Source organism: Polypterus senegalus, chromosome 5 (assembly GCF_016835505.1).
Source record: "Polypterus senegalus isolate Bchr_013 chromosome 5, ASM1683550v1, whole genome shotgun sequence".
NCBI classification, from domain to species: Eukaryota; Metazoa; Chordata; class Cladistia; order Polypteriformes; family Polypteridae; genus Polypterus; species Polypterus senegalus.
In genome coordinates, this window is record NC_053158.1 from 133,707,279 (window position 1) to 133,723,601 (window position 16,323).

Here is a 16,323-nt window from a genome sequence, read left to right on the forward strand (position 1 = left end):
GATTTATATTCATTTGCATATTCAATGAGGCGTAATTCTGGGAGGAGTTGGGGCGTTACATAAAGCGCGTGCACGAGCATTACTTTTCACGCTAATCAGGATTTATGTAGCGGAAGAGCGTGGAAGTTGGAGTATGCACAGATTCCTGCATCTGGATTTTTCTGTGCGTAAGCACATTTGCTTTTGTGCTTACGCCATGTTTTAGTGCGAGTTCTATGCACGGCGTTATACATGAGGCCCCTGGTGATCGCACTTCGGGACGCTCTTCAGCGTGTTGTCTAGTTAGGGGAGGTCCCAAGAGAGTTTAGAAACCTCACATTTTCTTGATTGAGTGCCACATTAATAAGAATGTTTCTTGATCGAGCATCACTGAAACACATGAAAACTGCTTTTTTGGCATCTTCAAATGCAGCAGTTCGCATACATTTGCAACCCAAGATTTTTCTTCTTTTTTTGCATATAACAAAGTCAAATGCATTGCATTTGTCATTCCAACACATTCCACATCACAAAGTGTTATAATTTTTTCGTGTCTGCCGTTTATGTAGGAGGGTGACAGTAATAAGTTAAATTCCAATGGATGTTTTTCAAATGTTGACGAGCAATAAGCAACAGGTATCACTGAAAACCACAGAAAACAAAAACAGCAAAAAAAAACAATACGAGAATTTTTTTTTACAATGTTTGTTTGGGGATCGTTGTGCAAATGTGCACAACTGAGCTGCGACCACAGAACTAACTTCTCTGTGGATGATTCATTCAGGCATTTCAAGGTCATTTTGTTATAATGAAAGTATCGGCTGAATGTATTTCGTAGTAATGAGATTTCTGTAGACTCGTGTCATATGGGGAAACTGTCGGGACCATAAAATACTTTGTTGTAATACTCTCTCAGCTCGGTCTCTCTCCTTTCTCTGCTTTGCTGCAAACCCCCACCTAGCGTTCTGAAAAGTGTCCTCAGTGAAGGTGCTGTAGCCCTTCACTGATTGACTCTCCGATGCTGGCAGTTCTCTCGCGGCCTGGCTGTCTAGCGGACCGGGGGTTGGGGACCCCTGCTCTGATATACTCATTTCTAATCAGATTAAACATCACTATTTGAATTTCATTGAAATTTATTTGGAAAATGTGTTATTCAAAGATAAAGGCTAGCACTCAACTGTTAAATAATATATGTTTGTCTTACCTTGCACTAATTTTGGCACTGTGTTACTCCAGACACGCTTTTCAAAGACGCAGTATCTTGCAGACCTGGTTTTACACATCAGCCTTTCCATTATTTTGAATTTTTAGCTTGTTATCTTCAGTAGAAAAACTTACAGCCATACTACTTTACAACATATTTCGAGACGGTTTTGTCTGTCCCACTGCTTTGCTTTTTGATTAACAGAGCAGTTTTTCTAAACACGCCTTTTTCACTCTAAAAGTATCATTCTCTTTCATATCCTGCCCCAGTTCACTCCTAAATCTGTGAGTCCTGGCTGTTGTTTAATGGTAACATTTTCTAATTAATGCAAATGAATAATGGTCACACAGTAATTCTGTCGCTTCCCTTTATTATTATACCCATTTAAAAACTCTAATGTGATGTGACTCTTCATTGTTACCAATGCACATTTAGCTACCTGTACCAATAAGCTGTGTTTTGTTTTTTTTTGGTTTTTTTTGTGTATTAAATAAAAATTAGGATTGCACACTTAAAGATCACTACCAGGCAACATTTAGTACACACAGAGTTACCTCTTTTGAGAGACACAAAAAGTTGCTGAGTTAGGGAAAGATAAAATAATGACTGTGTTTAGTGTGTTTAAGCAATCGTGGGTGATTTTGTATGGGCTTCATAGGAGGATTACAGGGAGTGCTAGGTGTGTCTGGTTCTATCTACTTCTTGATCACATCACATCATGTTTTGGAGTAAGGCTGTGTTTTGAAACATCCTATATTTTTTAGGGGTTTCATTATTCACAGAGCAGTGCCATAAGCACTTCATGCTTTTTATGCACACCACAGGTTAAAAAAAAAAAAAGATAACAGAGTAGAATTGCTTCTGGCGTTTACAGGATTCGATCAGGCAACCTTCCTATTGTTGGCGCAGATCCCCATCCCCTTAGGATGAACACTCCGCCTACCATTAACCTATGTTTGAATATATTGAAAAATAAACTTATTGTTAATAAAAACAGGCTAATGTGACAGGCCTAATTAGTTTATGTGAAATTGGAAATTTTAATACAATATATGACAATTTATATTTAGTCTGAGTCGGTCCTTTTTACTGACTCCAGTAACCCAATAACTACTTTCTGACTCAAGCTCCACAGTCCTGTGAAAAACAATTAAGCATCTTGTCATTTGTGATTTCAAATTATACAACAGTTCCTCACTTGTAATTATAAGACAGCATCTTCATTTTGAGCATGTGTTTTAGGACTTGTTTATTTTTTGTGTAGTGTGACCTGACTAAATTATTATGCCGGTTTCTGTTGAAAAAGAAAATGATGATTGTGAATGTGCATGTAAACTTAAATATAATCAAATTAGTTGATTGGATGGATTTATTTAAAAGGTGAAATAAAATGTGTCAGAATGTCTACCGGGCGGTTTGACACACTTTTACTAATGCTAGTAGAAATTGGAACACAAGTATTTGGAGCCTATTTACCTGATAATATTTTCCCAATTTAATCAATCTTAAATTATCAATCCATTTAGTCCTAGTTCTGGCACATCAGTTTCACAGGTATTCACCTGGTGTGCCTAGTGTCCACTCCTTGTGGTATGTAATTAATAGGTAAAAAAAAAAAAAACAAACTATATAATAGAATTCTCAATTAAATCCATCCATCTATTTTCCTTATCCTCAAATCCAGGGTAGGGTCACAGGGAGACTGGAGCCAATCCAAGCATTCATCAGATACAAGGCAGGAACAACACCCGAATGGAGAGCCAGTCCATTGCAGGGTGAACACACACACGCAAAGGCCAGTTTAGCAACGGCAATTCACCTGGAGTAAATGGAGGCAATGGACATGGAGAGAACTCCACATGGGGAACATCTGGGGCACAAGCCAGCATCTACCACAGTGCTGCCTTCAATTAAGCGGATACTTATTTAATTTGAAAATGTCATATGTGGTGATATTTTAAATATATTGGTTTTGAATACATAACTCTTTTGTAAGATGCTTAACTTTTTTGAGACAGATGCCTATTTAATTTCATTGAAACAATATTACTTCAATAAATTACTATTATATTTTACAGCACAATGAACATTATTTGTTATTAGTCCTACTACTGCATTAACATATTGTATCGTAGAACTATGTAGAATCACTGTAGATATGTAGTATTGTAGCGTGTGCTGTATATCTACCACATATAGTCCTACCCAAGGTTATGCACAGACCTTTTCGTGGGCCGTGGCTTACAAAGGGGAGAAGGAGCATTTTACTGGTCGGGACTTGTTACACATGAATTCATGGACACAAATTAGTGCCTACTTTTATTTCTGTGTTTTAAATTTCACTGAAAGTGTGGATGTAACAACCAAAGCATTATGAAATATTTGTCAATGCTGATTATGCCAGATTATAAGAACACACACCCCCTTTCAAAATACTACACATATACTTCATTTTCCTAATATAATGCTACTTACAAGATGAAAAAGTAATTAAAGGAATTCCCATCTAATTGAACTACAAAAAAGACTTCAACAGAAAGAGTTTGCATCATAGCACATCACTATAACTTAAATGTTATACATAAATATTTTTGTCTTATGTTGTATGATTTTTGACTTAAATGCAGAGTGGTGCAGAGATTTTTTGGTCTCGTCCGATGCGAGAGATGGACGTCTGAAGTGGAGCTCCGCTAGCAGTGGTGCTATTTTTCATATTATTTGCTTATTATTCTGAGATATCCTGTATTTATTCAACCCGAGAGGGACCGCTACAGTATATGTAAACACATATAAACATGGCCAACAAGAAGGGGTCGAAAGAATCGAAGACTAAAGCTACATCCAAGCTGCGATCAGCAAGCCCTAGTTCGAGATCGGCCTCTCAGAGACGGACCTGGATCAGATGGGCGAAAGTACAGACTCCTCGGGACCACGGTCCACTACATCGTCGCCGGCTGAGAGCGAAAAGGGGAGCGAAGGTGCGATCGTGAGTGCAGATGTGGATAGCTCGCCGATTGGAGAGGATTACCTGAAACTGGAAAAGGCCGGGAGGTCCGCGGCTTCAGTTACGCAATTACGCGGGACTGGAGCAGCGGGACACCGGCTTCAGCAGAGTCTGCTGCTTCATCTACGGTACAAGAAGGCACATTTGAGCTATCTGAACTGAAAGTGTTGCTCGCTGAGCTCAGGCAAGATATAAAGAAAAGCGAGAAGGCTAATGAGAAAGCAACGGCAAAGGCACATGAGAGACTGAAACAGGAATGGAAACAGGAGATGAAACAGGCCAATGAATGGCTGCGACAGGAAATCCAACAGGCAAATGAAAGGCTGCGTCAAGAGGTACAACTTGAACTTCGACAGGTGCTGGGTAAAATTGAAGAGCGCATTGAGAAAAACTCGGTTAAACTGAGCACGCTTGCTGATCGATTGGAGCATCTTAGTGAGACATTCACGAATCGGATCGAAATAGCGAACATCTAGCTGCCAGTGCCGAGGAAAGAGCAGTAAATGTCAGTTGAATGTAAAAACTCGGAGAAAAACTTGGAGACAGACTGGCTGCTTTAGAAGATGGGAATAGAAGGTATAATGTCAGAATTGAAGGCTGCGGAGAATCGAAAGTTTAAACCCGTGAAATTGCAACTGAACTTTTTTCTAAAATAATCGGGGGCGACTTTAAAGCAGAATCTGAGATAGCAGCGGCTTATAGCGTCTGTGGATCAAACACCGTCAGACCCGACCAAGATCTTTTATAGTTCGTTTTGAGCGATTATCATTTAAGTTAGAGGTGATGGAACTCCTCAGGAAAAAAGGAAGATATTATATATGAAGATTGCCACATTCGTCTTCCCTGACTTCTCTCCAGCAACAGCTATCAAGCGCGCCTTCTATAATATTAAACAGCGCTACGGCAAGCCAATGTCAAATACGGCCTCCTGTATCCGGCAAAACTGAAAGTGGAATGGCAGGGTCATTTCTATGTTTTCGCTAGCAAGGAGGAGGCAGAAAATGAATTAAGAAAGCTGATCCCGGGACTATTCTGATACATAATTGTGAGTCATGGCGGTAAATGATAAAGCTAGGATTAATAATCTACTGTCTGATCTATTTGTTTTAAAATATGGGTTTTTATCAGCATATATTCTCATATTCTTATATTATTATTATTTTACTTATTACTTATCATTACTTAGTATTACTAGGGCTAAATGTTTATGTTTTATTGTGCTTAATTACGTTTTCCTCCTCTTTTTCTTTTCTAATTATTTCATGTGTACCCTAAATGAGACTGTTCAATATCATACCCTTGGTTTGCTGTTATTGCTATTACTGCATTAAGACTTGTTATGCTTGTTTTGGACACATCTTTAACACCATCACCTGGGTTTATTATCTGGGGATATCATCTTAATGCACTAAAATTGATGAAGATTATATATATATATATATATATATATATATATATATATATATATATATTAAGTGCAAAATTCTTTTCTTTTTCCTCTTTTAAAGACTATATTGGTAACAGATATCTCTATCTTTTAACCTTAAAGCGCCACTGCATGGGGGCTTGATGTGCTTTGGGCGTGCTCTGTCTCTGGGTATGTCAGAGGACTGGGACTGCATGAAGTGGGTTTTAGCCTCACCTGGGGAGGCAAAAAGGGAGGGTGGGGGGTTAAGGGGGGAAGAGAAAGAGAGCAGGCTTGATCTATATCTAATCTATCATCTCAATCTTTATAATTATAACTATCAACGTAATAATAAGCTGCATGGCAACAACTCTTGGGGGAATAGGAAATTAAGACCTAAACTATTTCACTTCCAGTTAAGACTATAATATGACACCAAAAACTCAGAATCAGTGTCTCCATGATGGGACAGTTAACTTCGTAAGCTGGAATGTTAAAGGCCTGAATCACGAATTAAAGAGAAAGAAAGTACTTTCTCACCTAACAGGTCTAAATGCTAAAATAGTATTTTTACAGGAAACCCACTTACTAAGTAAGGATCAGTTCCGGCTGCAAAAGACTGGACTGGCCAAATGTTCCATTCTAGTTTTACAAAGAAAACTTTCTCATACATAGAACAGTACCATTTGTAGCATCAGATGTAGTATTGGATCCTGAAGGGAGATATGTGATGGTCATGGGAGACTTATCTAACTGTAAAATGATTTTGATAAATGTTTATGCACCTAATGTTGATGATAAGGAATTTATACAAAATTTATTTGCATCCATTCCCAATCTGAACACTCATAAACTTATAATGGCTGGGGACTTTAATTGTGTTCTAAATCCACTTTTAGATAAGACTTCCTCCACAGGGGGAACGGCAACTAACACCGCAAAGATAATTACAAAGTTTATAACTGATCACAACTTATCAGATCCCTGGAGGTTTTTAAACCCAAATTCAAGAACATATTCTTTCTACTCACCAGTACATCATTGCTACTCAAGGATTGATTACTTCTTTATAGATAATAACTTCTTGCCTAAGATTAAATCTTGTAAATACGATGCTATTGTTATTTCAGACCATGCTCGATGATCTTGGAGCTGAAATTACTAAGCCCCATACACTCACCCGCAGATGGTCCTCAATCCGCTTCTATTAGCTGACGAGAATTGTACTGAATTTATATCCAAACAAATTGAATTCTTTCTAGAGACAAATACATCCCCTGAGATCTCTGCAGGAATACTCTGGGAAACTCTTAAGGCCTTCTTAAGAGGACAGATTATCTCATATCTTTCCCACAGAAATAAATCCGAGCGAAGAAAGTAGCAGAGATAAAAGCGAAATTACTAAAATAGATGAAGAACATGCCAGACTACCAAGCGAGACTCTACATAAGAGGAGGCAGGCTCTACATTCAGAATTAAACCTCTTGACAACTAAAGAAACCGAACAACTAATTTACAAATCCAGACATCATTATTATGAACATGGAGAGAAAGCTAATAAGCTTTTAGCGCAACAAATTCACAAGCAAGATGTACATAGCGCAATCTCCGTAATTACTAACACGAACGGAGATAAAATCATCGAACACAAAAATATAATGTACACTTTTAGAGACTACTATAAATCCCTATATACTACTGAGTTTAAAGAAGACAATATACAATCTAATGCATTTCTGGATAAATTACAGATACCACAAATTGACGCTTTTAGTGTGGAGGAACTCGATAAACCTCTGTCATTATCAGAATTACTGGATGCTATAAAGTCACTCCAAGGTGGAAAAGCAGCAGGCCCTGATGGCTACCCTGCAGAGTTTTACAAGAAATTCTCCGCTCAGCTAGCTCCCTCCTATTAGCAACATTTACAGAAGCCAGAGATAACCAATCTCTTCCACAAACCTTTCGCCAAGCACTAATCACTGTCTTTCCAAAACAAAATAAGGACTTATTACAATGTGCATCATACAGACCAATTTCACTTCTGAATAACGACGTTAAAATACTCTCTAAAATCATAGCTAGAAGGATGGAGAAAGTGCTCCCCTCAGTAATATCACAAGACCAAACTGGATTTATTAGGGGCCGACACTTATCTTCAAATCTTGACGCCTGTTTAATGTAATATACTCACCAACTAAATCAAACACCCCAGAAATATTATTATCATTGGATGCAGAAAAAGCATTCGACATGATTGAATGGAAATACCTTTTACTATTTTGGAGAAGTTTGGGTTTGGCCCGAACATTTGTGCATGGATTAAATTACTGTATACTAACCCAGAAGCTTCAGTTTGCATCAATAACATTTGCTCAGACTACTTTAAACTAGAGCGTGGCACAAGACAAGGATGCCCTTTGTCACCACTGCTGTTTGCAATTGCCATTGAACCACTGGCAATACATTGTCGAAATACTGATCAGATAAAGGGGATTAGCAGAGAAGGACTGGAACAGAAAATCTCATTATATGCAGATGACATGGTACTGTATATATCGGACCCAGAAAATTCTGTGCCTGCAGTCTTAGCAGCACTCACAGAATTTCAAAAGCTCTCTGGTCTCAGAATTAATCTGAATAAAAGTGTACTCTTTCCGTGAATTCTCAAGCATATAATATTAGATTAGACACCCTTCCTTTTATCATTGCAGAACAGTTTAAATACCTCGGGGTAAACATCACAAGTAAACATAAAGCTCTTTATCAACAAAATTTCGTCGTCTGCATGGAAAAAATTAAACAAGACTTGCATAGATGGTCAACCCTTCATCTCACACTAGCTGGAAGAATTAACACTGTTAAGATGAATATTCTTCCTAAGCTCCTTTTTATTTCAAAACATACCAATATACATTAATAAATCGTTCTTTAAGCAATTAGATTCAACAATAACCTCATTTATTTGGAATTCTAAACATCCACGCATCAAAAGAGCGACCCTACAAAGACAAAAGGCAGAAGGCGGCATGGCTCTACCTAACTTCCAGTTTTATTACTGGGCGCAAATATACAGTCGATAAGAACCTGGACACAAATAGAAGAACATACACAGGCATGGACCGCAATAGAAGTAAAATCCTGCAGTACTTCTTTGTATTCCTTGCTTTGTGCTCCAATAAACACACGCTATCGGCAATACACTAATAACCCAATTGTGCTCCACTCACTTAGAATCTGGAACCAATGTAGAAAGCATTTTAAGACGGAGAAGCTTCTTTCTGTGGCACCCTGCAAAAGAACCACCTCTTTCAACCCTCACAAACATATGCAGTTTTAATATCTGGAAAAATTTGGAATTAACTTGCTTAGAGATCTTTATATAGACAACGTCTTTGCATCCTATGAACAATTACATTCCAAATTTAACATTCCAGCTACAAATTTCTTTCACTATCTTCAAATCAGGAACTTTGTTAAACAGAACCTTCCAGATTTTCCTCATCTTGCACCCTCATCCACGCTGGAAAAATTATTGCTCAATTTCAAGGAGTTAGACTCCATCTCTACAATATATAAAATCCTTTTACAATCCCTTCCTTTCAAAGATCCAAGAGGACACTGGGAAAATGACCTCTCAATTAATATATCAGAAAAGGAGTGGAAAGTAGCAATGCAGAGAATTCACTCAAGCTCCATATGCAAAGCATACAATTATACAACTCAAAATTATATATCGAGCACATCTGTCTCACTAAAACTCTCAAAATGTTTCCAGGGCATGATCCAACCTGCGAACGTTGCAACCAAGCCCCAGCCTCACTAGGTCACATGTTCTGGGCCTGCACCAAATTAACATTATTCTGGACAAAAATTTTTAATTACCTCTCAGACAGTCTTGGACTCACAATCCCTCCTAACCCATTAACAGCTGTGTTTGGGGTTCTTCCAGAGGGTCTTAAAGTGGAGAAAGACAAACAAATTGTGATTGCATTCACTACACTGTTGGCACGCAGACTTATTCTGATAAACTGGAAGAACCCAAACTCTCCTCTTTTAAGTCAGTGGGAAACTGATGTGTTATATTATTTAAAATTGGAAAAATCAAATACTCAGTTAGAGGATCTGTGCAGACTTTTTCAAAACATGGCAGGATCTAATCAGTAATATTTTGAAATGATTTTATAAAGCACAGAGAATTTGTTGATTTAGGTATTTTTACAAGCCTTAAATTTTACACCGTTTGGCTTGCTCTCTCTCTCAAGGGTGGGGATCGATCTGTTCTTAGCATAATTCTTTTTTTTGTAAAAACTTGATTGCTATGTATTGATTGTAATAAAATTAATAAATAAAAATAAAAAAAAATAAATAAATAAATGCAGAGTGAGCACAATGTTATTAAACACCATCATTGTATGATTTTAGAGAATGAACATTATTTTCAGTTGCCACTCTGGTCCTGTATTTCACAGAATATCAAAAGTGCATAATTTCAGAGCATTAAACAGTTATACCTCGCAGTTAGGAGACCCGGGTTCACTTCCCGAGTCCTAACTGCATGGAGTTTGCATGTTCTCCCCGTGTCTGCATGGGTTTCCTCCAGTTACTCCAGTTTCCTCCCACAGTCCAAAGACATGCAGGTTAGGTGGATTGGCGATTCTAAATTGGCCCTAGTGTGTGCTTGGTGTGTTTGTGTGTGTCCTGCAATGGGTTGGCACCCTGCCCTGGATTGGTTCCTGCCTTGTACCCTGTGTTGGCTTGGATTGGCTCCAGCAGACCCCCGTGACCCTGTGTTCGGGTTGGAAAATGGATGGATGGATGTTTTCTACTTTATTTAACACCAAACCTCTTCTACATTTATACTTTACTTCTTAATCTGTTAATCTGAACAAGTACTTTTATAATCTTTTGAGCTTCCTACAATTTTTCATCTCATGCATCAGAGAAACCAATAAAAAACTCATGAATTAAGCCAGTTATATATCTCATAATTCATTTCTTATAGGCAGCTATACATGATATGAAATACATGCTGTTTTATCTACTCTTAAAAAGTGTTTTACCTGATTCTATATCGACTGAAGAACCAACAAAAAAATCATTTTATGTAGACTGTTACATCCTAGAATTCCATAAAACACAGATAATGACAAAGTGAAATGAGCATACTTTTTAAACAGTTCTGTAAATTGTCATTTTTAAAGTTGCCCTTATTGACTGAATCTCCACTTTCATTATGCCCCATGGTCACTAACTCCTGGCAGCAAAGCTGTGATGTTGCATCTATTAGTCCTGTTTTTTTTCTCTGCATTCATTCTTCTTTGCCTCCTAACATCAGGAACCCACAAGATATTGCACTCTCACCCTACCAAATATTCTTAGTATTGCACTTGCTTTTAAATCTGGAGTTCTTAATCCTTTTTAGAATGTAACCCTTTTTGCTTTTAAAATTTCTTGCTACCTACCTTTCCAAAAAAAACTGACAGCTCCAGAAAAAAGCACACATGGCAGTGTGGTTAAGTCTTTGGACTTCAAACCCTGAGTTGGTGGGTTCAAATCCTGCTACTGACACCATGACCAATGAGCTAGTCACTTGACCTGCCTGTGCTCCAATTGGAAAGGCAGAATCAATGTAGCCATTGTATCATAAATTTTGTAAGCTGCCTTGGATAAAGGCATCAGGCAAATAAATAAATGTAAATGTAAAAGGATGACTCTCTTTAGATAAAAAGATTGCACTATTCTATGGTCAGTTTCAAATGTAGCTACCTAGCTGCAAATATTTACATAGGTGAGATTCTTGTGACAACCAGCCCTACTCCCCCTACCACACAACTACAATGCGACCCCCAAGTTAAGAGTCCCTGACTTAAATGCTCCTTTGAATTATCGCTTCTCTTACATGCTGTGTTAAACTTCATAAGAGTTCAGAACCAGCCCATGGTCACACAATGCTGACTCCTTATCATGACTTCATCAGCAGACATGTCCATACTGTCCGGTTGTAACAATGTTAGCATCAGTTCGCCCGTTGATATCTTACCATCTCACAAATGAAGGTCCTATTAGTGTTGTTCAAATTCTAGAATCAAATTTTTGACATTGTCCTACTTTTCTATTTTGTATTCTCTCTTCTGTCTTCAAAACTAAAAGAACAGGATTTCTCCAAACTCTGGTCCACGGCGTTTGCGTTTCCCTCCCAACTTTACCCCACGAACTTCCACTCCAATGGTCCCAGCTAAACTGTTATGCTCCACAAAATGTGATTATTTGCAAATTTCTAAATGTACGGTTTCATAAATTAAAAACAGCAGCAATATGCAGGCCTTACTGGAATGTTTTCAACAGATGTCTACTTCACACAATATGAATCCACAAAGATCCTAGGGTTTCAAACCGGAAAACTAGTGTATCTTAAATAACTTACAATAACAGCCAATCAGATACATTTAGTATCAACTATTAGTAGTTTCTTTTAGAAACTATGAAGGCTTGTTGACCAATAGACTTTCATGGTTTTGGAAATCCATTGAAGCTGCAGGTGAGTCAATGGGCATGTCTGTTTACAGCCAAAAAGCAAGTTGCAACGTCACGTGTTTTACTGTGGTGCACTTCCTTAACACTAGAATTACCAGAGCCTACGAAAAAACTCGTAATTCCGTCCCACCTTAAATTGCTTCTTAAAATCGTTCACAGCTCTCCACCAGCGTCTTTTGTCATCTAAATGTGCTGATAAAAATCAGGCTGCAAGCAGCCGGCTATTCCATCCCCCCACCGACTTAGAACGGGCACAAACTTCTCCCAGCTCATGCCTTGATTGATTATCTGGGAGTGAAGTGGAGTTTTAGACTGGAAATAATAGATCATTATTTGGAATACACGCATTTCACGTGTGTTCCGTTTCTACTGTAATCCGTGTAAACACATTTTTAAAACAGAAACGCGTTTTCATATTGTAGTAGTAAATGACAAAATGTAAGCATAAACTATATAATGTATGAAGCCTGAAGTCCAAATATCAAACACTTTCACAAAAGGTACACATATAACAGAACAAAAGTAAAAAGTGCCCCAGTGCAGTGATGCACCAGTTAAAGGGCACAATTTATTTTGATGGATAGTAAAGAGATGCCTACTTAGCTTTATCAAGGCCTATTTCTTATTGTTGCCTTTTCTCTGCTTCTTACAAAAAAAAAAAAAAAAAATAGAAGGTATACGTTCCTAACAGGAGAAAAGGCCACTTGGGCAGTGAAAAGGGCAGGGTCTTGAGCTTGAGCCACTGCAACCACCCTTTTGTGCAAGTCCCTGGTTCAGCCAGCACACTTTTGACATGACTCAGATTTCATCACATTTCTGAATGCCTGGCAATACGATGAAGCTGGACATCCTCCATAAACGAACCCACAAATATGTCTTTGTACTTTACCCAAGCAACAGCAGAAGCTTAACAGGGTACTTGGGCTAAATCATGAATATACTCTACATGGCAGTAGGCCATAATATAATTACACCTGTGGCCATTCCTTGAGATTGCTACAGCCCATCTATATGAATGGGGTTGGCATTTTAACTCTGTTTCATTAAATAAGCCATCGGCATTTCATCTTTGAACACCTATGAATGCGCAACCATGCATGGAGGCAAATTTTGAAGTTAATTTCAATTTTAAGTAAATGCCATTTATTGCTTATCTGAGATCTCAGATGTATCTGAGAAAATTTTCTCAAGTCCAGTATGCTTGAAGTGGACTGTGTATATTGTATCTAATAATTCAAAATAAATATTTTGACAAGAATTAATTTTCACTTGATTATTATAACTTTAACGCAAACCACAACTGAAGTTATTGCTTTTTAGAGCACAATTTTAACAATAAACTAAAACATGTTTTTTTAATCTTTTGACGTGAAGTGTGTATGTTCACATTTGTCTTTTTCTTTCTCTTTCTCTCTCCATAGAATTTTTGGATTTGTGGCAAGAAAGCAAGGAAGTGCCACTGATAATATATGCCATCTTTTTGCCGAGCATGACCCAGAGCAGCCAGCCAGTGCCATTGTCAACTTTGTATCCAAAGTAATGATTGGGTCACAGAAAAACAAATAAATCTGATGAACATACAACTCAGGATTTTTTGTTTCTTTTTATTTGTAAAACAAAAGGACAGTTTGTTTTAAAGAAGATGGCTAACGGCTGAAGAAGATGGTATGCGTAAAGTCAGTTATGGAAAGAGTCTGAGGTACAAGAGACAGAAGAAAGTACGTGGTCTGCATCATGTCACTGTACAGAGTGTTCTTTAACTTCACACGGCTGAGACAAAGTTATGTTTTATTAAGGTGAAGGGAACCTGGTGAGGTTTACATTTGTTTCATGTGTTTGGTTTATAAAGACAACAGGTTGATTCAAGATGATTAAGGATTTTTAAAATATACTGTAAATTGTATTTATTTTCCAATATTTGTATTAGCCTGCTGCCAGTAATTATTAGTAGTAGTTGTTTTTACTAACCATTTTCATTTAAACCAACATTTCCTCCCTCACGGTTACTAAATGCGAAGGTCAACACTCCAGAACACCTTTTATTGTCAAATGCAATAATAGTCCATTCTTTTGACAAATGTTTTGTTGGAGTTGGATGGAGCAAAACGGAGTTCGGTCTACTTTTGGAAATTCTATGCAACAGTAATCTGTGACAACAAGTAAAACAATAGTCTAAGCTGAGGACCATATCACCTATAATATTTGCTTATGTTACTAAAATATTGTACCTTGAATTAAAAAATAACAAAAACCTAGTTCACAGCGTCATGTATGTCTATGCAGAAATATATTTTCATATAAACAAAAACCAAAAAAATTGTGCAAAGGCATACTATGTTAGTGAAAGTAAAGTCTCTAATTCAGTGATACGACTTTTACAATCCTCTGCGTGGCTGAAGGCAAGATTTTTTTTTTTTTTTTTTTTTTTTATATATATATATAACTGCAATGATTTTGCAACAGTAATGTTGAATAAAAGGAACAGATGTTGTAAAACGTAATATGCACCTCTCTTAAGCTAGAGAATGGCTTTGAGCCTCTCAAACTCTTTCTGTCTTTGTGTTGATTACCTGGGCATACGATTCAACATATCTGGTAAGGACATTTGCTGCTATCGGAAATGAAGCAACTGTGCGGCTGAAAGTACGCAGTCTTGCTTTGTTACCAGCCATTGATTTTGAACAAATCATATGTAATGAATAATAAAAATAAATTTTATTTTAAAGAATAAATTACATTCAGTAGTGATAGCCTAGGGCCAGTGCAGATAATAATTCTATCAAAACCTAATGCTGAATCAACAGGAACATATTGTCTGCCTAAAAATCCATTCCCGTTAGGCAAGTATCATTTTGTGTCCTGTTATAGCAGCGCTGCACACCTGCCATATATTTCAACAAAATATGAGAATACATTTATTATAGCTGTGTAGATAATTTGAGACAAAACTGAATGAGACATGAAATCATTTTCATGCCAAAGAAAGAGTTCTACAGCACTTTCAGCTGTAATATAACAGAAATTTCTACTTAAATACAGTATATTCATGTTTTAGTAATCACAGTATCGTGATATATTTGTATTGTTATGATCTACAGTGTTAAATAAAAATGCCACAGAATATGTTTATGAACATTTTACTTTTATTTTAAACTGTATTTTTAATGTTTATAAACTGCATTTTCTTCTAAACATATTGTTCTTTATTGTGTAGCTTGTCTACTTTTGAGCCTTCTATATACATATATATACAGTATATATATATATATATATATAAAGACAATACTTTTTTACATAATATGTAAATGAATGTTCTGTAATTCTTTGTATAGTCATTTTCTCTATTCTTTACCGACTTTGTTCTGATCATAATAAAAGTATGATAACCAGAAATAAATACTCTTTTCAAATATTTAATTAAATGTCTTTAATTAAGATTTGACTATTGAATATTAATTACTGTTGACAGAGACCTAACAAAACATAAGAGGTGTGATATACTGGGTGGTTATACTGCACAATTGCTAGCTGTTTTGCAGTCTTTGTATTTTCCTCATCTATTATTTAAATCTCCGAGCATATCACGAGTCCCAGTGTGCTGCATGGGCTACTGCCGATTGTTGGAGATCATGAAAGTCAGAACTAATACTTTATTTTTCTGGTACTTATGAACATTACATAATGTGAAGTGATTTTTAAAAAGATTGCATCTACAATACAGACAGCACGCTTTATTAAATTGTTTTTTGTAAAAGTATCTTCGATAATTAACTGTGGAGCATACAGCAGATTAACCCTGTGGTTGTATTGTTGATTGTAAATCTTTTTAAGACCAAAAATAGTACAGTTGCATAGTGGAAACAGAAATGGAGTGAGGATCTGCTAAAGGACAAAAATTTGTAAAAAAAATGTGTCAAAATTGCAAGGAACACAGCTTAATAATGTAATTAAGGAAGCAATGTGTTTGCTGATAGTTCAGCTCCACTATTCAAACAGTCATCAAACAGATGTATGTCTCTGTGGTAATTGAAACTGTTATTGTTACTTTATTTGTATATTATAAACATGATAGGAAATTGCAATTTTTAGATTAGTCAATGAAAACAAAAGTAAATTTGCCATGCTTTAAAAAGTAGTGTCATTTCAGAGAAGTCCAGATTCACAAGCATAATGAATAAAAACACAAAACAAATG

General features: G+C 36.8%; 1 protein-coding gene across 4 annotated transcripts in view; it reads left to right on the forward strand.

The window, feature by feature from the left end:
* Nucleotides 1–15,323, forward strand: part of LOC120529514 (tensin-3-like) — a 333,361-nt gene extending 318,038 nt beyond the window's left edge. For all 4 annotated transcript variants that reach the window (XM_039753385.1, XM_039753384.1, XM_039753386.1 and 1 more), the window contains one exon: nt 13,551–15,323. In XM_039753385.1, the coding sequence (XP_039609319.1) occupies nt 13,551–13,695 (145 nt within the window). In that variant the 3' untranslated portion in view covers nt 13,696–15,323. The remainder of the gene's footprint in view (nt 1–13,550) is intronic.
* The last annotated feature ends 1,000 nt before the right edge of the window (nt 15,324–16,323 follow it).